The 26,460-nt window shown below is 36.8% G+C and overlaps 2 protein-coding genes across 14 annotated transcripts in view; both read right to left on the bottom strand.

The window, feature by feature from the left end:
* Positions 1–1,014: 1,014 nt before the first annotated feature.
* zgc:113142 (uncharacterized protein LOC503524 homolog) lies at positions 1,015–7,255 on the bottom strand. The gene is made up of 4 exons (XM_038721883.1): positions 3,944–7,255; positions 2,786–2,938; positions 2,563–2,696; positions 1,015–1,615 (listed from the first exon to the last, which is right to left on the bottom strand). Exons 1-4 carry the CDS (start codon positions 4,290–4,292, stop codon positions 1,250–1,252), a joined length of 1,002 nt encoding a protein of 333 aa, XP_038577811.1. The 5' UTR covers positions 4,293–7,255; the 3' UTR covers positions 1,015–1,249.
* Positions 7,256–8,659: 1,404 nt separating this feature from the next.
* LOC119905067 (inositol polyphosphate-4-phosphatase type I A-like) overlaps positions 8,660–26,460 on the bottom strand; it is a 68,242-nt gene continuing 50,441 nt past the window's right edge. For all 13 annotated transcript variants that reach the window (XM_038721779.1, XM_038721816.1, XM_038721832.1 and 10 more), the window contains 8 exons: positions 25,356–25,528; positions 23,636–23,759; positions 23,476–23,543; positions 22,741–22,940; positions 22,499–22,596; positions 21,790–21,902; positions 21,216–21,370; positions 8,660–9,094 (listed from right to left, as the gene is read on the bottom strand). In XM_038721779.1, the coding sequence (XP_038577707.1) occupies positions 8,962–9,094; positions 21,216–21,370; positions 21,790–21,902; positions 22,499–22,596; positions 22,741–22,940; positions 23,476–23,543; positions 23,636–23,759; positions 25,356–25,528 (1,064 nt within the window). In that variant the 3' untranslated portion in view covers positions 8,660–8,961. The remainder of the gene's footprint in view (positions 9,095–21,215; positions 21,371–21,789; positions 21,903–22,498; positions 22,597–22,740; positions 22,941–23,475; positions 23,544–23,635; positions 23,760–25,355; positions 25,529–26,460) is intronic.

The following is a 26,460-nucleotide window of genomic DNA, read 5'->3' as shown; positions in this document are numbered from 1 at the left end:
TGCAAGCAAGGGTTATGCCACCAAATATTAAATGTTATTTACTTTAAGATTATTTGTTCCATTACTTTTGCTCACCTAAGAATCCTGGTCTAATACAAACGGTGGTATGTCCTAAGTTCACCTAGATGTGAACACCAGGAAATAAAAGCTGAAATTCTGAACTCTTGTCTCATACTCATCTTTTGATCTTAAATCCAAATGTTTTCAGTGAACAACAAAAACTAAGGAATTTGTCTTACTGTTCCAATACTTTTGGAGAGGACTGTATTTGTTTTTACAGCGTTTGTTCTTCTCTGTCATTATATCATTATCAGTCCCTCCAGGATTTTTTACGGGCATTTTTAGTTATTGTCTCGTTCGACATCATTCATGCGTTTCTGCCATTCTCCGTGTATTTTCTGTGGTGGTGTTTGTCAATAGACAATTTCCTTTTATGTTCGACCACAGTACTGCATGTTTGCAAACAGTTTACATCTGCTTTGGAAAAGAAGATTCAGATACTGTTTTTCACTGTCCTTTTTTTTGTCAGCAAATGCAAGACGTTGGTATCACACGACTGCTGCGTCTTGTAAACAACAAAATGACAAGCTGACGTATGACAACCTTTTGTGGTTAACAGCAATGATAGGTCATATTAGAAAGATGCGGTGATTGGTCAAAATTGCAAGTCGCACTGAATTCACTGGGATTTGTTGAATTTGTGTTAATAGAACCGATCGCAACTTCGCGAAATCCTGAGGGACTATATTATATTCTGAACTTTGAATTAGTTGGGAAATAAAAAAAGAAATACCTTTGTACATTTTATGTACACTGTTCATCATATAGTGTATCCAGATGTATGTGTACAGGGTGTGTGCAAATTATAAATATGACTATTAAAGTTAAAATACAGTATACAAGTATATATGTTCACATGTATGTACAATATTTTGAGGAGAAAAAAACATTGGTAGATCAGAGTATATAAGAAGTACATAAATAAATAAATGATAAGAAATGAAGACAAAAGGATAATTCATTATAACTTTTATTCCAACAAAGACAATGCAGAATGAACAAGACTCATGAAATCATTATGTTAAAAATATATTATTATTATAATCACCATGTATTATTTGTACCTAAAACACAGATCTAGACCTGAATTCACAAGCGTTTTAGAACAGGATATATAAACGGACAGAAAAGAAACTAAACATTAAATGCGTTTTCCTAAGCCTGTTTCTTCCACTACGATACTTATTTCTTACTGAGCGTAAAGCATGTCTTTTCTTTTAGCATACATGGAGCTGAGGGCAAACACAGCATCTGTGAAGACGGTGGGGAGAAAAGGGAAGAGCTTGAAGAAAAACATATCCTTCGCCGAGACCAGCAGGTATCTGTATTTAGGCTTAGCGGACATGACTGCATGCAGAATTGCGTTGATGACCATGTCGCTGCTCTTGAATCCCGACCTGCATGTTGACATGAAGTACTCGTTGGCCAGCTCAATGTACTGTCTGTTGAAGATTTGCTTTTGTTTGTCGTCTAATTTCTCCCAAACATCCAAACCAGTTTTCATCTTCAGGATGTTGGTGGCTTGGCCGAAATTACCCGGCTGGATGATGCTGACCTGAAAGTAGGGGGAAAAACAGAGTTACATATTGAATTAGTCTCAAACCTTTATATTCTTTTAATGCTAAAACACAAACTTAAAGGATAGTTTGGTCATTTGTTTTAAATCCCATATTTGTACACTAAAAGTGAAGCAACCACCAGTACCTACTTATGTTACTATCTCAGTGTATGTTGTTAATGTATTGTTATCTAACCCTAACCCAATTTTGATTTACCAACTTATAATGTTGATAAACCATAAAGTAGTTTTTATTTTTGAAAGTACTAACATGCATCCATTTTTTTCTTTTTGGCTGAAAAGAGCTTTGAGACATATTAAAGCTGGATAACAAGAAATTGTCTTCATTCTTGCCGAAAGTTAGACAGGAAGAAATCAAGAGCACTCCACTCTGAACAGTAAATATGAAGTTACAGGTAGCAGCTGGTTAGCTTAGCTTAGCATAAAGACTGGAAACAGCTTCCGCTTGGCTAGCAGTTTCCCCATGTTTCCAGTCTTTATTCGAAGCTAATTTAATATTTGCTGGCTGTCCCTTCATATTTACCATACAGACTTGAGAGTGGTATTAGTCTTCTTATCTAACTCTCTTTTAAATATCAACTATTACTTTAACATATTCAAAAATAGATTAAATAAACTTTTACCTGGCTATTAAAGACATACTGTGTGTCATCTGACTGACAGGAGGAAGAGTGTGACATACTGCAGCACTGAAAATAATCAACTCTGTACCATGTAATTAGAAAGCCATGTTAATTAATGTTGTTTTTTTACTAAATGAATGCTATCAAATGAAAAATAAGCATGCCAATTAATAGAATGTAAAGTTTTACTTCCTATTTGCCCATATTTTATCTACCACAGACTTCCCATAATGGTACGCCCCATGCTTCACACAGTGAAGTGTCACAGGAGTTGTGCGTGGTTTTGGAACGCCACTGTACCTTCACACCAAAACTGGCCATTTCAACCCTTAGGCAATCTGCAAACGCCTCCAGTCCTCTCTTTGACACACTGTATGCTCCCATGTTCAGGCAGTTGAAGAAGGCAAAGATGCTCGACATGTAAACCATCCGGCCTGCGGCAGTCAAGAAACGAAACATTTTCACCGTTAACATCACTACAATGTCAGGTTACACTGAAATGTTGCAAACTTTATGAGCTAACCTTTAGTGGCACGAAGCAAAGGTAGAAATGCAATAGAGGTCCTGATGCAGCCAAACAGGTTGATGTCGATCATGTTGCGGAAATCTGCAAAAGTGCTCCATTCGATCTCGGCCCAGTCGGATATGCCAGCGTTGTTCACAACTGCCCACAGGCCTGACAAAGTATGAAAGTGACAGGTTAATAAGTTATTCTTCAGAAAGAGATGATGGAACTTTAAAATGAAGGCCAAATATGTAAATGTGTATTGTGTAAACCATTAATTAATGCATTATTGAGCAATTATTTATTATTAAAGTAAACATCTACAACATTTGCATTCAGTGTAAATCCAATGCAATAATCTCTGCTTAGACTTATAAAGTTTATTTTTGAGATAGTAAGTGAAAAAGGTTGACTTTGTACATTAAAATTAGGAGATACAAAGTCAAAAACATATTTACTATCTTAGTACACCTACACATTACTGTACCCCAATCTAAATCAATAGGTATTAATATGGAGTTGGCCCCACTTTGTAGCTGCCACTCTTCTGAGAGGGCTTTCTACAAGAATAAGTTTCTTATCTTATTTATAGCGGCCCATTTCCAAATAAAATACTCATGGTAAATAAAACTTGTCAATAAAACTTTTAAAATATGTCCAAATTTTGAGTTCCTTACTTACTTTCTATTTTGGTATCTCAAAGTTAGAACTTAGTATCTTACAATTTTGACATTAATTTGTGTATGGAACCCCGTTTTCACCAGGAGAAAATTGTAGGAATAATAAAAATACAGTTACTCAGAGTAAGAAAACAAATATGACTATCTTAGTATCTCAAAATTAGAACTTACTGTTTAAAGGTGATTCACGTTTATGCATGGGTGGCCACTTCCACCAGGAAAAAGAAAAATATTATATTATATAATAATAAAAAGTTTAAGAATTATGAAAGTAAAACTACTATTATTGGTAAATCAAATCAAACAAATCAAAATTCTGAGATATTAAGTCATAATGTTGATTTATTAAGACAGAATTATAACATTCATAGCCAAAGTTAAGTATAACTAAGTCACAATTGTTAAATCATAAATTATATTTTGGCAAAAATTAGCTTCCGGATTAAAGCTGCTTGAAACTGGGTGTTTTTGTTTTTGCAGCGTGCTAAATTCTCACCTTTCACTGGCAGATTCTCCTGAACCGTCTTCTTCGCCTGCTGCACGTCTTCATCACTGGTGACGTCCAGTTTGAGGATTTTCAGATTACTGGAGCTCTGTCTGGCCAGGCGCTGAGCACCGTCTCCTTCTGGAAACAAACACCCAGCAAAGACCACAAACCCTTTGCGGTCCAAACATTGAGCCAGCTGGTGTCCAAAGCCACTGTCGCAGCCTGTTATCAGCACAGCATAGCCGTACCAGTCCTGCACATGGCTTCGGTGGCAAACCAGCTTGGCAAGGAGGAAGAGCAGGACGGCAGAGATGGGGACGATGCCGATGATTTGGCCGATGAAGAAAATCGTGTTCATGTTGGTCTGTGAACCACCGGGTCTGAGGACTGTCTGCTAGTGCTGTCTACTGCTCAATAAATGCCTGCTGACAACACTTTAATGTGAGGGCTGTTTTCTTCCCTCAAATGCATTTGAGGGAATTTCACACAATTTGTTCAGGTTTTCATGTGACTTTATTAGACACTGTTTTCCCTGTGTTTGGTATGTGAATGGTAATGATTCACTGGCTCCTGGTTACCTGTCGATTACACACACTTGGCTTTCATCAGCCCAGCACTACTGCCAGAAGAATCACAAGAACTCTCTCTTTAGAGCAATAATGCTTTGTTTTAACCCTGGTGATTAAGAATCTTGTTTAATCTGATTAAAACCATGTTCTTGACGCCTTTCAGAGCAAAGAAAGTTTAGAACCATACCGCTGTTTAATTCTGTCTCTCGTTGTGCTTCAGGACCACACTTCCCTGCCTAGTATGCCAAACCAACACCAGCCAACTACGCCTGTCTCTTTCATTCATTCATCCAGCCTGCTTCGGTCTCTCACTGCCATTGCTCACCACGCTTTGCCTTCTCCAGCACCTTCTCCATCTCCATTCCCCGCTTCACTTTACAATAAATAACTTCTGTTATACATTTAACTGCCTGCTCCTACATCAAAAACCGGCAATCCGTCACACTCTGTAGTCCAAAAAGTACGTCAACTGTGTTGTTCCTTACCGGAAACGTCAGGCCAAAATATTTGCTGAAAATGTTCAAATCATTTTTTTGAGAGTGAATGACTGATTGGAGGTTTTATTTGGTTTGTGGTACATTTAGTGCAATGTTGGACACAGCAAGGCCTAAGCTTTTGGACATTAACCTGCTGCCGAGTCAGAAGAAAAGTGCTGGTTGCCAAATGTGAAAAACACAAATATAGACAATTCAAACATCATCGATTTCCTGTTGTGTGCTGACCTGAGATCTGATGAGTATTCCTTTTAACACCAAAAGGCATTAAGCCAAGGTGAGTTGAGATCAGATTTTAGAATTAAAATATTCTATACAAATCAACAGTCACAGACAGCTACATTTTAAATTAGGACCCCAAAATCCAGTGCTGCCTACTGCACAAGCCTGTTCACAACACAGCAAGAGTTCATTCTGAGGGCTGTATGTTTTTCCTTCTGATGCGCTACAGAGAATTTCCCACGATTTGTTCAGGTTTTCATGTGACTTAATAGTCTGTAGTCCAATAAGCAAGTCAACTGTGCTAATTCTTACTGGAAGGGTGGCCTAAACTTATTCGCTGAAAAGGTTCATTTTCACCACAGTGAGCATGCCTATGGCAATTTTCTTTCTAAAAGAAATTTGGGCAGAACAGGATGATAAGCATGACTTCCTCTTTTGTGGACTTACAAGGACCCCCAAACCCCCCCCAAAAAGAACATTAGCAAAGGTGAGGACAGGAACTAGAGTGCACTGCATCAAAAAATAACCCATTTAGATTTCAGCAACATTTACAGGCTAACACAGATACTGGCCCATACGGAAGGTCGCACACTCAAACACAAGAAAAGCAATCTAGTGTTATACTGTCCAATGCAGTAAGGAATGCAAAGACATGTATAATGGGGAAACTAAACAATCACTACACAAACACATGGTTCAGCACAGAAGGGCTAACACCTCAGGTCAAGACTCTGCAGTTTATTTACATCTGAAGGACAGAGGACACTCGTTTGAGGACCACCAGGTGCACATTTTAGACAGAGAAGATGGATGGTTTGAAAGAGGTGTCATGGAAGCCATTTAGATCTGGGTTGAGAAGCCGTCGCTGAACAGAGGAGGGGGTCCACGCCATCACTTATCACCCACTTACAAAGCTGTCCTTTCATCACTTCCCAGGAAAGTGAAGATGTTTACGATGGTCGTAACAAACCAGCCTATCGATGATCTTTGATTAATATTGTTTTTTTCTACTTCCAATTACAGGAAATTGTAATGCCACAACATGGACCAATATTTTACAGTGTGCGTCCCATTTTATGGCAACCATTGGCCCTTTCCTGTTTCAACACAATTACCTTGTTCCCATTTAAATAATAAAGGTACAAGATACAAGTGTAAGAAAATTCACCAAACTGAGCCGTTTCAATACATTAACATAAAGGTCAGAATACGGGTGCACTCCAACTTCAGGGGCGGCTGAAGGATGCAAAGTTTGGATAATTTAAAAATACAAATATTCTTGGTATGAATCAAAATTATTAAATAGTATGTTCAACCACGATATAACCGGTCACAATTTAAACTACACTCAGATACACAAATACAAATTAATGACTTAGTATCTCAGTTTGATTTAGAAAGACAGATTTTTGACATTTGTACTCAAAATGAGTTATACTAGGTAACATTTTTTTTATATTATTATTTATACATTATTAACTGATGTCATAATTTGAACTTTGTATCTCATAATTTTGATTTACTACGTGTTACAATACAAGCTAACATTACTTCAGCATTTTAAGTAGCAGCAACCCAAATCTCACAGGTGTCTATAACAACATTAACAATTGCTGAACTCCATTTAGCTGCTTCAGTTTCAGGGTCCTGGTATTGTGCATGCGGACTTATCACACTCTAATGGTTTACTGGGACACATAACAGAGCCAGCCTTAATGTTAAACACCTGTGAGGCCTATAAACCTCTCAAACCTATAAACCTCTTATTTAGGGTAACTTTATGGACAATAGTAAGTGGACAGCCCTCTATATAGCTGTAACGTTTGCATGTCCACATACTTTTGGCCATATTGTGGAACTTGTACATGTTGACTTTGTTAAATCTATGTAGCGCCCTCCAGTGTTTACAAAGTGTTACTGCACACTCACTTAAATCTTTGTGTGATTATTTAATGCTATTTAATTGTAATTTGCATAATTATTCAAAACATGAAATTGAAAATTACTTAATTGCATTTTTAAGAAAATCATCCCCTTTTCTCCCCACATATATAAATGCATTTATTTCCATTTTTCTTCCTTTATTTTCATGTGACAAGTTTAATCTATAATTCAAATATATTTATTTTTCTATAAATTAGTTAAAACTGTTTAATATCAACTTGAAAAACCTCCTTTTCCAAAACAAACACAAACCTATTTTACATTTATTTCAACATTGTTACAGCAACATTAAAACCTTCACAGATGTTTTCAAGTGTCCAAGAACTGACTGACAGAAAGTATTCTATTCTCAGTTACAATGCCAAATATACTACGCAGTAGGTTGACAGAACAAAAAGTACTTCATTGAGTTAAACATGTAAATACAGCAGTATGTATTTCTAAGTTGATTGCAGTAAGACTGCCATCAGCAGTGCATCTGACAGCGTGGTTCACCTTACAGTAAGATGCATTTCACTTAAGTCACATATGATGCTGTTGAAATGGTTGTGAGGACTTCGCAGGAAGTGAAGAGCAGCGACATACATACAGGTCATTGTGGATAATTGGGCACATGGTTGAGTGTGCGAAAAACAATGACAAGTGATAAAATGCAAATAAACGTTCCTTTGCCCTCAATTAGGTTTAGTTGCTTTAGATTTGATTCATGCTGAAAGGAAGATGTCCTTTAGTTTACTTTATCCTTTATTTTTAATTTCAACAGCTTGTACTTGATGCTCTTGTTTGCTTTTAAAGACACAGTGTTCCTACAGCTATCCTCCCTTGTCTGTAAACAAGCTGTAAGGTTTTGTTGATCAACAAAGAGACTTCACTACAGTTAGACCAATTGGTTAGCAGTTCAGCAATTGTGATTCAATGTCTTGCTCATCAGGCTTTTTTTGCAAGATGGTACTGGTACTACATGTTTCTGGTCAGTGTGTTTACAAGATACATAAAGGGGATTGTATACCAATGAAATGATGTTTCCAAAGACTGAAATATATTTTTTCTCTGTGCCACACAGCTCCATTGCTGTCAAGAAACTATTAAAATAGGCCCCAACAAATGCAATTTGCTCCAGTTAAGAGTAATGTTTGCTAAAAACTACAATGACCAGCTGTTTTTTTTTATTTTAGAAAAATGAAATCATATATTTCTGATCAGATTTTAAAGATTTACTTTTCATTGAAGGACTTGAAGGGAAATGGTGTAAGACTTCTGACACAGACCTGCATAATGTAGAGACAAATTTGTCCAAATACTCTGGGTTGACAATGGATAATTTTTTTTGTTTTGTTTTTACACATTTTATTTCAGTTTAATTAAACATGGTTTAAACGGGTCTCTTGATTTCCACTGTAGAACAAAAATATAAATGTTGGGATGGTTAATATTGATTACATCAGTGCTTGATCAGGGTGAGGCAGTGCGGCTAATGTACATTTTTATAATAAAAAATTAAAACCAAAGAGCTTGAAACATGTTATGCATAATATGACATAAGCAACTAATACAAAAACAGTCATTATACTGAGGAAATCTGGGAGTTTGTTTTTCAGGAAGATGCAACTGTTTATTACTGTGACACTGCATCACTGAGTACACCTTCAAAAAATTAATTGGATCACAAAACTCTGATATGACGGTCTAATTAAACTGTTATCTTGATTGTTCCCAGTCTGATCTTGGCCTTCCCAAAAACACAGAGTAGCCATACTGTCCAATAATATTCCCAGACAGAGCGCTCTCTGTGGTCCGATCAGGTTTCAACTTTCCCGTAGGTGCCATCGGGTGGTCGGTAGTGTTTGGGGAAGGCTTTGAGTTGCAAGGAGTTAAACGCATACTTTCGGCATCCAACATTCTTCACAGTGTTTTCTCGTCTGCAGCCCTCACTGAGGAGACACGGAGGGGGGGGGGGGAGGGGGGGGTCACAAACAGAAGATACTTATCTGGTGGCGGCTAATAAGTGATGACAACATATACCGGACTCAATGATCAATGATGTTTGGTAGGTGCTCAGACAAAGGCACTCATTTTATACTTTGCCATTGTTTCAATGAGGTACGATAACAGTGAACTCTAACTGCTGGGATCTGTAAACTGGCGATATTCAAAAAAATAAAGGTAGTACATTTAGTACCCAAACTGACTTTTGTAAAAACCCACACTTTAAAGGCCAATTTCCAGGTTTAGATAATGTAGTTCAAACTGTTTAATCATCTGATTTCACCATGTTTCATGATCTCAGGACTTAATTTGGTGAGAATATTATCAAAGCTACAAAAACCGGACCAAAGCTGCAATAAACCAAAATCAGTGAAATTTAAATGTGGTTAAGTAAAAATAAAAAAGCAATAGGAAAGCAGTATAACAATAATTTCCAGTCTTTAACACAGTTTCCCACAATTTGCCTTCGATTGGTTATTTTGCATATTTAAATGACTAAACTTGCAACTAATTTCATCAAGACTTCATCAAGAAAAGTAGATTAAATGGCTGACGTCACTACTGACTGCGGTCGCAGGTAAATCTGGGATTTGTTAAAGGTTAAGTGTGTAAATTTCAGTGCCATCTAGTAGTGAGGGTTACGAATTGCAAAAAAATCGCCTCTAATCGGCTATCTAAGCCCGTAAGGTAGCTACAGTGGCCGACGCAGGACAAAAGAGAGTAGCCAGTCAAGAAATTAGGTTTCTTAGATATGTTAAGAAAATATATTTTACCTAATTAATCAGTAAAACCATATGGTATTATGAATATTACCGCAGGTGCGAATGTGTTGCCAATTACTTGTAGACATGACCGCACAAGAGAACTGCTTACATGGATCATCCACCATAAAAAATATCGGTGCAGCTGTTCTTATCAAATGAAACAGGCACTTCACTCCTGGTTTCATTAGTACACCACCACATGAATGACACTTACCAACAAAAAAGACTATATTCTAAGCTGACACATTAAAAAAACAAAAACAGTATTCATGAAGTAAATATTGTATTTCAAACAAATAGGAGACGACAGGTAGCTTTTCAGAATAAGAGCGTTTTGCCTGCCTGATTTTGCTGACATGTTTATATTTTGTTGATTTAGTGATTAGTGCTTGCTTTTTGACCTTCTACTATGATTAAGTAGGCTACGTAGTTAAACTGTTTCTTTTTTGTCTGTTTTAACTGTGTTTGTTGGTTTGTTGTTGATATACAACCGGGGATCTGCAAAGGGTATTTTATTTTGAAAATGGCTGCGTATTCTCTCCAGAGAGGACCGGAGAGATACTTCTGGTGTGAGCACAAGCATTGACTACAGCGGCTGTGATCAATATCTGGCGCAATGGATAAATTTCCTTGCCTTTGGTGTGAGACCCGGGTTCAACGCACCATTGTGTCCCCGAGCAAGACACTTAACCCCTAGTTGCTCCAGAGGCGTGTGACCTATGTCTTTGGATAAAAGCGTCAGCTAAATGAATAAATGTAATGCTGCAAAGCTAACATGAGAGGACGACTATAAAGTAAGCTGTATATTCATGGGCAAATCATTTAAACAACACATCGTGGCTGGCACTGCTGGACAGTGTTGTGTGGCTCGTCCACTGTTTTTAATGCAAATTTCTTCTCCGTAATACCGACGTGTGGAAGAACGGGCCGCGGTGAAGTTAGTTTCAAGTTGGATATTAGTTTTACGCTGGACATTTGATAAACGTCAAATACAAAATGTAAAACTAACTTCACCGCGATGCAAAGCGACGTTCCCTCACCCAAATATTACGGCCAACTGTGGAATTTGCGACACAACGAAATAAACGATAAGCTTAATTGTAAACGATTGACGTTTTTCTAACAAATGAAAGATATCGACAAATAGCCAGTGCTTGAAGTGGACCGGAACGCCCCTGTACACCGTAGGCCTACCGGCACCTCGACATTTTGCTCTTTGGCGTACCGGGACTTCTCCCAAGCTGCAGGTACTCTCCTCCGACCTCTCCATATCAGGTTTTCTGGGCGCTACGTGACGCTCACCTGTTCCCGTTCTCGCCTGCCTGCTAAACTCTATTGGCGAGAGAGACGAGATAAAAGAGAAGCTCGGGTATCTTTCAAGCAGCCGTGTGCTGAAAGTAGCTCGTCAATGTCAACTGTCGTGAACCGACCAATCACAGCCTGGATGGGGCGGGATATTTAAAAGTGTTGACAGATAGGTGTCATTTACACTGGGGACAGGTCAGAATCATCAATTTTGTAACGCTTCTGTTAAATATATTCTGATAAACAGCAACTACAAATGTTAAATGAAACAATGCACAAAAGGAAAACATGCAATGCAATTGAAATATAGAAGAAACAAATTATCTGAATCATATTCCATTATATTTTGAAGTCACCTGTCACCGTAAATTAGTTTCCCTTCATATAAATAAAGACATTCACGATAGAGCCGCAACTTGTTTTTCATTATCAATCCATGTCTTGATTATTTTTTTTATTGGGCAATTAATTGTTAAGTCCAAAGCCCCAAAGTGATGTCTTCAAATTCCTTGATTTATCCAACAAACACTCATTTCATTTCCAATTACATATTTGAGAAACTTGAATCAGTAATTGATTAATTCTTACAGCACTAATGTCTGATGTACCAAGTCCACTTGTTACTTGAATGATGATTAAATAAATCCTTATAATGTGTTTATTTAAAAACAACCAAGTTGTGCAGTTACAACTGATTGTCACTAGAAGTCAGTAAAGTTCAGAGAGCTCTTCCCCTCCTGAATAAGGAACACACTTCTTTGGAAAATCAGTCCCCACAAATAAAGAAAACAAGCGACACCCCCACACACACACACACACACACACACACACACACACATCAACAAACATGGAGGAAAAGCGTGTGCAAGAAAAACAAGAGAGTGGATGGACAAAAAACAGACTGGTAACTTATTTTTCACTTTTGGCTCTCTTCATTCAAAGCACAATCAACCTTAAAGAACACAAAATGTCACCGGACTCCGGTGGAGGCAGAAAACATTTATTACAGCAGGAGTGTGGCGTTCAGGGACACACTGACAGGAGGCTTTCTTGGGTTTGTGGTACATTCAGAGCAACGTGGGACGCAGCATGGCTAAAGCTTTTTGACAATTAAACTGATGCTCTCGGAGGAAAAGCACCGACTGCCAGAAGGGGAAAAGAAACACAAATATAACAATTCAAACACCATATGTTTCCTGTCATGTGCTGACCTGGGATCTGTCTGAGGAATATTATTTTTAACACCTAAAAGCCTGTAAGTCGAGTTCACATTTTAGAAATACCTTTAAAAATATTCCCAAACATTTCCTAGACAAAGTACAAATCAACATTGACAGACATGAAGCTAAAACAACAATATAAATAAAAAATTTAATATTACCCAAAACCTTTTTGGCATCATTAAAGGGAAACCTTTCTCTAGAACCTGCTATCATATCACAAATATTAACGCAATAACTACCTTATTACATAATAACGCTTTGCAGAAGATAATTAAAATCATAATAACATAATTCTCAATTCACTTGTTAAACGTGACCATTGGCAAATAATCTGTTCACATTATATAATTTATTTTGTTAACAGGAGGGCTGCAAATTCTTATTTTTCAAATTGTTATGTCAACAGTTTAGTGTGAGAAGTAATTAAATTAACAAAAACACATAAATCCCCATATTATAACAAGATCACACAGGCATATTAAGTTGTGACAGCATGAGCAGTTATGGCACACTCTGCTCTGGGATAACTTAAGACAATATATAGCAAACGTTTAGGCAATACAAGCATTTAAATACAATTTATCTACAGTGATACAAATATATTCTCTGATACTGGATTCATTAGAATAAAAAAAAACAAAGAAAAGAAAAACATTTGCAAACTTGAGCTGTTTCTCTGTTAGGTCATAATGATTTTTTATTAAAAATTTAATGAAGCACTTAAGTGTAATTTCAGGTGTAAGCAAGGGGAATTAATGACAACTGTATTAGAAAATGAAAATATTACTTCACTGTAACATAATTTTACATAAAATAATTCCCATGTCCTCACATTGCTGCTGCTCAGTGTTTATGTCATTATATTTGTATATTACTATATTTGTATTTATATATTAACTCATTTTAAATAAACTATATAAAGTAACTTCTGTCACACAGAGGTAGTTCTAAAATGGAGCATCAAAAGATGTCAAGATACACAATATTCATAGAACAAATGGTAAAAAAAAAAAGTAGTGAATAATAACTTAGATTATTACTTAGATAGATTTTAAAACATTTTGGGAAATTTGCTTTTTTGCTGAGATTTAGATGAGTACATAGCTAACATAAGATAATGTTAAGCTTGTAAAACAACAAACTTTCTTTTCTACACTTTGATTTTTCTACAGATTAAACGGTTAATTAGTGAGTTTAACAGGTATTTGTAGGTGGATTTTGATACCCTTGAGCTAAAACAAGCTATCAGTTTCCCCCTGTTTCAACTTTTAAGGAATGATATGAAGGTACAGCTGGCTAGCAACCGGTTAACTTGTTATCTTAACTTAGCATAAAGACTAAAAACAGGGGGAAAAAGCTAACTTATCTGTCCAAAGATAATCAAATCTGTCAACCAGCACGCACATCTAAAGCTTACACATTAACTAATTATTTGTTTAATCTGTACAAAAACTAAAATGTTACAACAACAATTATGCATTTTTGGCTAAGCTAACCAGCTGCTGGCTCCCGTGAGAGTGGATCAATGTTTACTATTACAATCTAACTCTTGGCAACAAAGCTAATTGTTTCCCAAAATGTCAACCTATTCCTTGAAATTGAAAGCACAAACTTTATTAGATGATTTTTATTATGTTTTATACGGTTTGTCGTAAAGTCTCACATAGCAGCATGCCTCCTTTCAGGTTTAAGCGCTGTCAATATTTACAACAAATTTGTGTTTGTACTGACCAACAAAAACACAAATAGCATTGCAAACTGATTTAGGAATACAGAGAGATATTCTCAGTACCAGTTTAGAAAGAAAAGGGACAAATTACTGTATCGTAATGTGTGTGTTTGAGTGTTCAGGGGTCATGAGAGCAGAGCAAACTCCCAAAGGAGGCTATTTTGGTTTGATCTATTTCCTTACTGGGTCGATCTTAATGAGACAGAGCCTGGCAACTGCCGGGAAGTGACAGACGCTTTCGCTTAGCTTTACAGGCTAAAGTTATTGATTTTTTACAATGCAGGTTTCCAGTGTGTAAAGCAAAACCTGAAGACCCTTGGTTTCGTATCTTAAGGTTTTTTGAGGTGTGCTTAACACATTTTTATTTCTCTAAACCGTTAAGTCCAGCCTCCATTCTCTGTCACAAAACATTACTGAAGGTATTTAAAGAGCTATTTTCTGAGGTGATTAATGTTTACTTTTTTGATTTTCCTAATTTTGTCCATTTCTACTCTAAGGAATAATTTCCTAAATTTTCTACAGTCAAAACCAAACCTGTCCTGTACCAGCAGCTGCTCTTGAACAGTGTTTTAGTATTTTAAGGAGGTTTTTACCTTACATTTTTATACTTGGGCTGAAAATTTTAGGTTAAGTGTTAAAATTATTATAAAACTATTTTATTTCTAGGAAGCTCCATAAGAAGTTCATGCTTTGTATGCAGTGTCAAGGAAAAGGAAATCTTGAAATCTTCAAACAAGAGAAACACTTTAGAGTTGGTGTGCGATTAGAGCTGAAACTGATTTGTCTAGTTACTAATAAGTCAATTGTGGGAAAAAGAATCTGCAACTTCTCAAGGAAAGTCAATTATCTGCTGTTTTCAGTTAATCAAATGTAACATTTCCTGCTTTTCTGTCTTATTTTTGTTAATAATCTTAATATCTTTAGGTTTCACTGTTGGTAGGGCAATTTCAATATGTCATCTTGGGCTCTGGGAAATTATATGTTCTTTTACTTTTCAATAATTTTTAACATTTTATATACAGACAAATTAATTAAGTCCTAAATTATATAATGTCAGGTTATTTCCTACAAAAGTGACTTGAAAATTCTCAAAACAAGACAAACATCGCAATTTCTGGTGTATTTTTCACTTATTTCTAGGACACGTATATTAACATGGAAATAGCTGGATTCAGATAAAGACACATCTTTCCTGGCTTAAACTCTTTGCAAACACAGATCCTACAAACCTGAATTCACCTAGTAGAGACCTGACTGAAGCATTTGGCACAAGCATGGATACATTCCTCATTCGCTGTTCGTTTGCAGCCTTAATTGATTAGACCTGTACATGCCCATACAGTCCTGAGAAAAGGTCTAATCAGCCAAAGTAAGTGAAATCACTTGTGTAGTTTAACACCAGTGTATAAAAAGGGGAATTTAGGCATTTATCATTTAGGTCATTAATTTTCTATCAGGTCATTGTTATCTAGCCCTTCTTGTTGACTTGTTTACTAGCACAGTCAACATATGCCGTTTGTTCTTTTTATTGATTATGGGAACCTTATTTTTTGTGGGATCCCCTGGTGCAGAGGTACTTTACTCTTTTTTCTTGATGACTTCCTATGATGAGGTCAGATATTATTTTTCCTTACATAATATCATTCCGCAAACAAGATATACAGATCATTTCAGAGTGCGAGTGCCCCTGTCTTGGTGAATAAATCAGCACAGGAAGGCCTATTTGCCTGAAATGTTTAGGCAAGGTATTTAAAACACTTTGGGCCAAGTGAGAGGTTTAAATACGTTTATGCACGCAAATTTTTATCAAACTGGAACCAGGGTAAACAATTTTAGTCTTGTTGATATACAGGGCTATAAATACAAAGTTTCAGACACTTTAGTCCTCAATTTATACACTATTCTGGGACATACAGTATATAAACTAAATCGCTTAATCGACTAGACTGATTTCTTTTTTAAATTATTCTGTCTCTCTAAATGCTGTTGGTTAAAATGTCCAAATAAAGTTTTAATAATCTTAGTGGATGAAAAATGGATATATTAGGCTGCATGTAAACACAGTCAGTGAGAAGTCATAACTGACCCTGATCTGCTGGATATATATACACACACATTATTTGGCACAAAAATAAAAGCTTTTGGTTCCTTCACTTTAGCTTGTAAGGTACATTAAGTGCAAATGGAAGACAATGATAAATGAAACAAGCTAGCTGTTTGTGCAAAGCTCTTATTATTACTCAATATCCTTTTATAATAGCTACCATCAACAATAACTCTTTCCTGAAAGCATTATTTATATATAATCTGCATATTTTCTATACATATTCACAAACTCAAGAGTAATTTGCGCCCTATACTCTCATAAATATATAAACTGTCATATTGTATTTTCTATGTGTCATGTTATAACAGTTAAGAATAGCAGTAATAGCAGTCATACAGATCATAAAGGGTGGAACTAAATCTGCCCATCAGAGGGCACTACCCGCTAACAATGTGGATATTCCTTCAAGGTCTGATATGATTATTCTTATCACCATCACAAAGCACATGTGCAGAGAGGGATCCTGTAAACGCTTTCTTATAACCATCCAGACTTTTTACAGTGTCTTGACTGGGTTTGAGGATTTCGGCCTGTGTTCAACAGATTTATGCATTATAGCTGTTTGCTAGGCCACAATGTTTTGTATCATTGACATGATATTTGTTCACACTAAAGCGGCATAATTGAAAAACATATTTTTCTGTCTGTTTTTGTCTTTCTTCCACACAAACAAAAAAATGTTTCTGAAAAGCTGCAATCCTGTGTTTCAGCGTGGATGGAAAGTTTTTAGAAAATGATGATGCTTCATCACTCATAGCTAGGGCTTGTGTGGCAGTTAAGCTTGGAAGAAATTTTGTCACAACACAACAGTTATCATGCGAGTTATATTGCTTAAGATTTGTGATTTAAAAAATGTATGGTTATTAGTTTTCATTGTTAGTGGCGGAGTCTGCCATTTCCAAGCCAGATTCAAATTGCGTTCAAAAAAATTATCTAAATTTATCTAATTGATATTTGCCTTACTTTTTCTGCTTACTCTCCAGCAGCTGTATTAGACATGTTAAGTTACGGATAATGCAAGCCAAACATTTTTCAACTGTTGCTGCTTCACTTTAAAAGCGTGCAAAACACGGGGTGGCTTTAATTGTGAAGCAGTAACAGGAAACCAGGCTAAAAGTAAGGACCTCTCTTCCTGTTTATTTTGTCATGCAACTTTGGGTTCATAAAAGCATGATTTGATTGATTTGGTTAAAATGTAACATTTATAATATATATTTAAATCTGTATTTTATGCCTGTTTAGTTGTTTTACAACAAAAACAAAATAAGACCAACTAAACCATTGTCTGTGAAGAGTCTCAATTACCCAGGCAATAGACCAAGGAGGATTAAATAAAGGGCAACTGGACTTTAAAGTACCTCCAAGTCCAAAAACTAAAAGATTTTGCAGACCAACAGTAGACCTGAAAACATGGCACACACATATAAATTGTGTTATTTTGATTTAGCCAGCTTAGTGTGGATTCAGTCTCACTGTCAAATCTATGGTTTAGAAACTTATAAAGTAAATCAATATATCTATATTGAGACTTAATAAATATGTTTAAGATACTTTTCCAAAATTGCCAACCGTTTTTTCTAATCTGGGAACAAAAAAAAGGAAACAGAAATTGTTCATTAACAAAAAAAGAAAAAGGGAAAAAAAGAAAAAGCCAGGGCTTGATAAATGGGGCATCAGATGTGTAGAGCCCTTAGTCGGAGAGGGACAGTGTGTACAGTATCACTGTGCATGAATTTCATACACACTAACGAGACAGTGGTACAGTTTCTGAAACACTCCCGGGAGTCAGTGTGAAGTATTTTTCCAGATAAATGTATGCTATGTTTTGCGTTCTGTCAGTCAGTCACTACCAACAGAGAGCTGGTCGTGGCCACTCAGCTGCAACGGAGTTTGGCCAGGAAATAGGCCACGCTGAGGAAGATCCACACCACCAGGAGGTTTGGGCTGAGGGCCAGCAGGGGCAGAGAGTACAGGAGGCTGGGGTCCAGCCGGAAGTCACGCACTGGCAGCAAGCCGCTCAGGTTCTTCTGGATCACCCCCTCCCTCGTCCCAATGCTGCCGAGTCATGGGAGGTGGGAGTAAGAGGAGGAGGAGGAGGAGGAGGAGGTGTGGAGCAGCAAAAAAGGTTGGAGCAAGTAAAAGGTGATGGAGAAGAGAGGAAGGAAGTTGAAAAGGAAGAAAGGGAGAAAAAAAGGACAAAGTAGAAGGGAGAAAATAAAAGGAAGAGGAGAAAAGAGATGGGAACAGAAAAAGTATAAAGGCAATTAGGGGAAAAAAAGACAGGAGGAAATAAAGATTGCGTGAAGGAAGAAGGGAAAGAGAGGACAGCATATGTCGCAGCAAAGCCAAAATAAACAGATGGCATGTATGTACACATGCACACAGGTGAAATGGCAAATTAACAGGTGATACCGGGGAAAGAAGTCACAGCCACGAGGATAAATGGCAGTTTGTGTAGTGACGTAATAATAAAATAATATTAAAATAATTTCATTGAGGTCACAACAAATGGAAATGAATCACGAACCAACCAGAATAAAATAATCCCGCAAAAATGAACCAATTGTACAAAACAAATCATGACATCAAACACGCGGGAAACAGAGGAAGAGGAAAAAGAGAGAGAAAAAAGAGAAAATTAAGAAAGATATTCTATGTCTTTCAGAAAAGGAAAGAAGATACAGCAATGGCACTCCATGTTTATATATTGTTAGACATGGGATGAAGAAGGAGGATGGAATGGAGGCAAAAATGGCAAGAAAAACGTCTTGGTTTCACTTGTGACAGATGGAAACCAACACAACTGCGTATAGAAGAAACACCCTTTAAATTTGAGGAATAAAGTGAAAGTTTGAAGTCAATTGCACTCTGGATTAAGAACTTTAAAGTTTACATTTGCATGCAAGCTAACGAGAGCATGCTGTTAAAAGCCTTTTTTTACAGAGAAATGAAGACAAAGCTAACATGCAATAAATACCTGCTGCAGAAAGGTTATAGACTTAATGACAAAATGTATTTTATGGGTGTACTGGACATTTACTTTATTAATTTGTAGCTACTTAGTATGGATAAAAGGGCAAAATGGGTAATGATGGGGACATTTGGAGAGAAGAGGCACAATATCTCCAAACTTATTCCAATGTGCATCACAGCTAAAAACTATTCCAAAAGGAAATAAACTCTAAAAATCAAAAAGCTATCTTCATGCTCGTCGGCTGAATAGGGAGAGGGGGAGGAAAAGAGGAGAGATGTGAGGAGAGGAAAAAAGAGGGAAGGAAAAGGTGAAGAGATGTCATATCATGCATCTGTCGGAGTGCAACTTTATTGATCACAAGTACAAGACAGGTGTGATAACATCTTTTTACAACAAAGTATTTACAACATAAAGTCACAAAAAACTCCACTTTTAACACAACTGTTTTGACACAAAAAGATACACTGGAGTATAAACTTATATTATTTTGTGTTGTTTCTGAGAGTTGCAGGGACTTTGTTTTTAATTTCTGTCCTCAGAAAACAAATCACATTTCCTGTGAGGCTGAAACACTGGCTCAATTCCAATAAAGCTCTGGGAATATAAATTCCCTTTATACCTTTACAAGTCTTCGGTCACTGTGTCTCCTGTTGTTTATGATATTGGTTATGTTGTTTCTGTTAGTAGATTACTGTGTCAGAGCATTTTAAATGTTTTCTCGAAACATTTAGTTTCCAGATGCTGGCGTTCAGCTTGTCTCTTTTTATTTTCAATTTATTATATGTTTATATTTAAACAAATAAAACCAAAACTATTTGCACCCTATATATTTACCAAAAATAATCTGTCATATTGTCTTGTTTTTATTGGTTTTAACTACATTTTAAATATGTTCTTTTTAATCTGTTTTACTGATAGATGAGTATGCTGTTTTTGCCATGCTGCAAGCCATATTCCCCATTCGGAAAACAAAGACACAAAAAATGGCTGAATACCAAGAGGCAATACAGTGCGAGAAAATGTTTTGTAAAAATACACAGCCTGAGGTGGTAACACGCACTGCAACTTTGCCTAAAAAGGTCAGCATTTCACTCAAACTCAATGTGTAGAGGTCAACTAAAACTGTCTTTATACCCACTTAACAGGCGGGGACAGACATAATTTGAAAATGAATGAAGGAGAGAAAAAATAAAGTAGGGATGAAGGAAAAGAAAAGGTGATAACGACGGTAGTGCTCTGATGATCCAAATAATGGAAAAATACTCTGCCAGCCTGTCTGCAACTTATACTCTGAAACAGCGAGGGCTTGCTTCACAGACAGGAAACACAAGACAAGACAATACTGGGCAGACAGAGGTACAGACATAACAGACTCATAGACAAGAAGATGTGCAGACAGAACAACAAGCATCCAATGCACACAACTGAAGCAGGATTCACTCGCTTGAATATCAGTTAAGTGCCTCTCTTCTAGACCCTTGTCTCAAAATCAACAATATCAACAAAATTTGAGCTCTTTTGACAAGAGTGTGTTGAAGCAAGTAACCAACTGAATTTCAAAAATATCCCCTCTGAGATGAACCAGCAACCATAGATCAGTTTGTTTTCACAGAAGAAGCAGGCAACTGTATGAGTTTTCAAATCGCACATGGGCAAAACATCCTACACATATCTGAATTCAATTTCCCATGCATTTGTTTCTTCACTAGTTTTTAAACATTTTAGTCGGTGTGATTTAAAAAAAACTAATCTTTACAGCAGCATGTAAGAATCACTGGGTATAAATAGTGGCCACCTAAAAAATCTAAATATTTCTAGATGCTTTATACCCATATAAGAACCCTGACAGGCACTAAATGAAAATAATCTGCATCTCTAAATTCCCACTCTGGTAAAACAAAGTTAGCATTTGTTTTTTGCCCATGTATGATTTTTAGTGTTTTTCCATTCAGGACGCGTCCTACCTGCGCATACAGTCGAGGGCCTGCGTGAAGACCTGTGGCGCCATGCCATGCTCGTGCTGCAGGATCAGGCACTGCTCCAAGGTGACCGACATGGCCGTGCGGTCTTTGGCACTTTTGCAGCTGGTGAAACGCACCCCGTTCAGGCGGCGACAGATCTGAGACAGAAAGGGGAAGAAAAGTTGTTGAGTCATCGATAAATAGGGATCTTAAAATAAAAAATAAAATTACCTTAAAATAATAATAATATATTCTGGGCATTTTTTGCTATTTATCCCCACAACATCTAACTTTTAACTAACTTCAACTCTATGCACACTCTGTTGATCATCTCCACAAATTTTCTCACAGTGAGCATGAGAAGGCACACCCCTATAGGTAAATGAGAAGTTTGGGACCTATTCTGGTAAACATAAACACACCTTTAACTCCAAAAAATAAATAAAACTTTTATGAAGAAAAATGTTTTCATCATTAGCAGATGTTTTTCAGCGGTTTAAAGAAAAGCACAATTCTTTAATTCAACACTAGATTAATGCCATCTAGTATTTGATGCACAACAAAGCAGAAACTTCACCTCGGCCGCCTGCCAGAGGATGTCCACGTTCTTGTTTTTCCTGGCGTGGACGTTCTGCCCCAGAAACCTCAGCAGCTCAGGGAGACAAGTCTGAGAACGAGACCTCGGGAGGCCTGAGGGGATTTTGTGGGAGATGATGGGAAATGTAGGTGAGGTGGAAGAACAATTAGCACAAAACAAAAAGAGAAAGTGAGACAGGAATTAAAAAAGATGAAAACTATTACCAAAAGTACTAATACACATGGTAGCTTTCTCTTAAAGAAAGTGTTGGAAGAAATATTCAGATCCTTTACTCAGGTAAGTACCACAATGTAAAAATACTCCATGACAAGTAAACATCTTGCATTTACAATCCTACTATATACGTATTATAAGCTAAATGTGTGAACTTTTGAATTTTTATGCAGTGATGTAGTTTAATCCAGTGGTTCCCAACCTTGAGGTTGGGCCCCCCGAAAACGGTCAAAATATAAATCTGAAGGCTCGTAAGATAATTAATAAGGAAGGAAAGAAGAAAGAAGAAAAATACACACAAGTTCCGACACACAAATCTCTGAAGCTTTTTTGTGAAATACTTGATAAACCAACCTCTGCGGGCTTCTAACACTTGAAATGAAACATTCTAAGAAGTTTAGAGGTTTAGTGGAACTGCTAACAACTCACAGACACCTGAACCAAGACAAGAGACCCGCTATACTTTAGTACTCACAGTCCTCAGGCAGGACTTCTTTGAACTGTTCGTAGTATGAATTTAGCCTGGAAAGGCTCTCCAAGTTAATGACTTCCTGCAGGGATGTGTCTCCGAACCTGAACACATGAGAAACACACCATTTCCTTGCTTTAGGTTGTTGAGCAGCCAGAATTTATCAGTAATGCACAAAAACTTGTTAAAACTTTGTAACTGTATCTCAAACATCTCAAAACTTCTCTTTTCTTCTCCTACTCACTCACTTCTCAGCCAGCGTCTGCTGCTCATTGATACCGACATTGAAGTGCACCGGCTGGACCCTTAGCAGCATGCCGCTCTGGATCTCCCGCGGCAACGCGTCAAACATGGTTCCCGGCAGCGGGATGCGGACGTTGAAGCCGTCCCGGTTCCCCGTGATGATCGGCAACATGTCGGGGGCGGAGCTGCCGGTGGCCTGCGTCACCTTAAAGTCAAGGCATTGACATTTAAAGACTTAACAGCAAACTGTTTCCTTTTTCCTGTATTATTTCACATATTATCTGTTTAAATAGACATGATATCATCTGTTATTTAACTTGACAATAAACACTAATAAAAAGATGAAAAGGTGGAGCGATGGGGTATTGCTTCTTAAAGGTGGGGTATGCGATTTTAATCCAATACACTTTTTTTGGCAAATTGTGAATATCTCCTCACGGTCCACTAGCTGAGCCAATGATTGTTCAGCATTTTGACTTGAAAATTAACTCACAGATTATCAAAATTGTTCCAAAACAAACTGTCTAAATGATTAATCGTTGACAAAAGTTTAGAAATATCAGTGAAATTAAAATCAACAGAATGGAAAATGAAACGATACTAAATAAGGAATAAAAAACACATAAGAGTGAAGTAACGCCATAATAAAAAGCATCTTTTTAATATATTTCTATTGAAGCAACATAACATTGCAGTTGCAGTGTCCTCATGGGGATTATTAAAGTTTTTTTTCTTCCAACCTTAAAGGTGACATTGCGAAGATCCATGATGCCGACACTCATGTCCTCCAACATGGCCAACTCCTCTCCTGGGTTCACACACACACACACACGGTAATAGTGATCATCTGTAACTAACAGAGGACAAACAACGCATGACTGACTGTGTGTGTGTTTGTACCGTAGGTGCTGAGCAGGGACTCAAACTGAGCCAGCAGGCCAATGGTGTAGAGCTGTCGGAGGAATCCGTTGTCACGGAGACAGTTCCTCAGTTTGATAATGAAGCCGCAGATAAGAGCGGTGAGCTGCAACACACACACACACAGCTCTTAATACACTGTAGTTGTTTTAAGTGTGTGTTTGTGTGTCTCTGCATCAATTACAGCTGATTGAGATTCAAGTCAATCTTATCCAACATGTTTAAGCATCGCTGTTAAAGGACAGTTTTTATATAGACTTCACTACTTGCAAATAATGCAACTTATTTCAAGGTTTTTTTAATTGGTATAAGTCAAATAAAGTTTCCTCTTTTTAACTTTAGAACTCATCTGGAATTGAATGAAGTGAAATTTGATTAAAAAAAGCACTTCCTTCAACAACTTTGTTGTTCTGTAGACTTAACTGCATCCATTATTAAGATGAAAGCTTGTTCATTAAACATGATGGCATGCCTCGCTCAAGCGTCAGTGTTTTTATCTGCACCGTGTTCTGGAATTCAAATCAACATATGGTTTTATATTTAGACACAGTAAAATTTGGCTTTACTTATGATTATGCAAGTGTCGTTGGTTTCTGTGCATCCAGCGTGTGATGGAAATCCTGTGTGTGACGTTATATAACTGGCTGAGGGTATAACAGTGTTGCTGTTTATTTGGTGACATTACTGAATACAGATCAACAAAAACAAACACGATTTGTGAGTGTGACATGTCATCAGACATGTTGACATCAGACAGACATGGTCATTGAAGTTATCTGAGACAAAGGCAATTCAGTTGACCAATGTTGTATAACAGGCATTTAAAGACATACGTTTTAGCAAGTAAAAAAGTGTTTGCCTGATGAAATCTATCAGAATTGTCTGTAAATTAATGTTTTCTGTTTTTCTGTTCAGCATGTTTCTTATTCAGTGTGGTATTAATGTACACTGAAGAAGACATAGCTGATACAATTGAAACTGAAAATAAAAAACATATTTAAACAAAATTTTTATTTAGACTGAAATTCATGAATATTTTCATTAATCTGCACATTATTTCCTTGATTAATGGTTAGGATCTATAAAATGTCAGAAAACAGTGAAAAATACCCACCACAATAAGATGACCCTAAGACATTGTCTTTAGATTGCTTGTTTTGTCTGACTAGGGGAAAAAAAAACCTTGGGAATATTTGCCATTTATGTTTGAAAAGTAACAATTTTGATTACATTTAATAGCAACATTTACTGTCAAATGACTAATTAACTTTTAGCTCTAATTCTTATTTGAGTGTTGAAAGTCCTTTTGTACTTGCTTGACTTTGAATGAATTGTATATAAAAATAACAAGTTGTATGAAAGAAAACAGACTACCTCTGGGCATACAACCTCTTTTTAACTGAAATGTCTCAGATTTGTGCCGACAGCATAGGAGAGTAGGAGTGAAGAAATTCCTTCCCTGTCCGTCTCACTTTCTTCTATTGTTTTTGATCTGTTGTCTTTATTTGCTCTCTCTTTTTACTCAACAGTCAGATAAATACTGCAAATCCACTGAATGCTGAACCTCCACTCCCTCCAGTTTTGTAATATTTGCTGTGAGTCATTCTAAGATGAGCACATTAGCTAAAAACCTGCATGTTTGTATGTAAATGCTGATGTAAATGTGTGTGGGGGAGTAAATGTCATGTCTGTTTGTGCTGACCGTCTGGCAGAAGACAACATCACGGCGGTACTGCAGTGACAGGTCCATGGCTATCGTCGGGGCGCTGTCCTGCATCAGCAGGAAGACCATGGACTTTTTGGCCGTGTCACTCATCATGGCAACGCACTCTGTGAGCGTGGTGAGGAGAGGGTACAGTGCCTCGCTCCACTCACCTGGGAAACACACGAACCGAGTGTAAGTATATACATTAAAGAGGTTAGACAAAACACCAACACACAATTAAAGTTCCTCCTCTGCACCACTTATCCCTACACAAAAGTGTTATTTAGCACGATTAATGCCATATTAAGTGAAATTATAAGTTAAATTTGCTCTTTCAAGACAACAGGATACAGATGGAACAACGAGACAACAGGAAAAGCAAAAAAGCGCTGAGGGAGAACACAGTCCACTGGGTAAAGCTCCAGGATAAGTTTTATTTTAATGTTATGCTATATTTCCCCACTGAACATTTTCCATGAATACAAGAAGAACACTTCTAACAAACCATTTAAAAAGAAGAAATGAAACCTTAAAAATTTATTTTATGGGAAATTACTCTGTTATAGCAGAATAAAAAACAAAAATATGTCAATAATGACATATCAATGCACAGTAAATATTATACTGGTCCCCGTCTGAGATTAGTGGTCATTTTAACAGCGGTTAAAAATATATAATAGTACATCAGTAATTCTGTCTTCTAGATATGAATCTGTGGACCTTGTACTTCACACTCCTGAAGTACAAAGCAACGTCACATTCACTCCAATTTAGGCTATTCCCCCCTAAAAAACTGAAATTAACTCTCAACATATGAGAACACATGCAGGTATTAAATCATTTTCATGAGTTCCATTATGTAAATCTGGGTTTGAATGAGTTACTTGAAATATGTGATGGAGGTGTGTTCAAGCTAAAAAGGGGGGTTAATTTGCTTTAATAAAGAAAAATAGCATTAAAATAATATACAGACATTAAACAAAAATGTGAAGATGATATTAGTTTTGAAAATACGAAGACCAATTCAATGGGCAAATTGAAGGAAGCTGACTTATTCTCTCATTATCGTATAGTTACTGTTAAACCTTTAGTTACTGTCGTA

The sequence above is a fragment of the Micropterus salmoides genome, unplaced genomic scaffold, assembly GCF_014851395.1.
Source record: "Micropterus salmoides isolate LMB-PRFRI ecotype aquatic unplaced genomic scaffold, ASM1485139v1 Ms_hic_scaffold_1, whole genome shotgun sequence".
NCBI lineage: Eukaryota > Metazoa > Chordata > Actinopteri > Centrarchiformes > Centrarchidae > Micropterus > Micropterus salmoides.
The sequence above is the reverse complement of the archived record's forward strand: the minus strand, read 5'-3'. Positions and strand labels throughout refer to the sequence as shown.

What these genes read in the sequence shown, in the direction of transcription:
- zgc:113142 (XM_038721883.1), bottom strand. Translation starts at nt 4,292, where the DNA reads ATGAACACGATTTTCTTCATCGGCCAAATCATCGGCATCGTCCCCATC. An exon ending in TTTGCTTCGTGCCACTAAAG is followed by an intron (nt 2,697 to 2,785) that starts GTTAGCTCATAA and finishes TGACTGCCGCAG; the next exon opens with GCCGGATGGTTTACATGTCG. An exon ending in TGGCCAGTTTTGGTGTGAAG is followed by an intron (nt 1,616 to 2,562) that starts GTACAGTGGCGT and finishes CCCTACTTTCAG; the next exon opens with GTCAGCATCATCCAGCCGGG.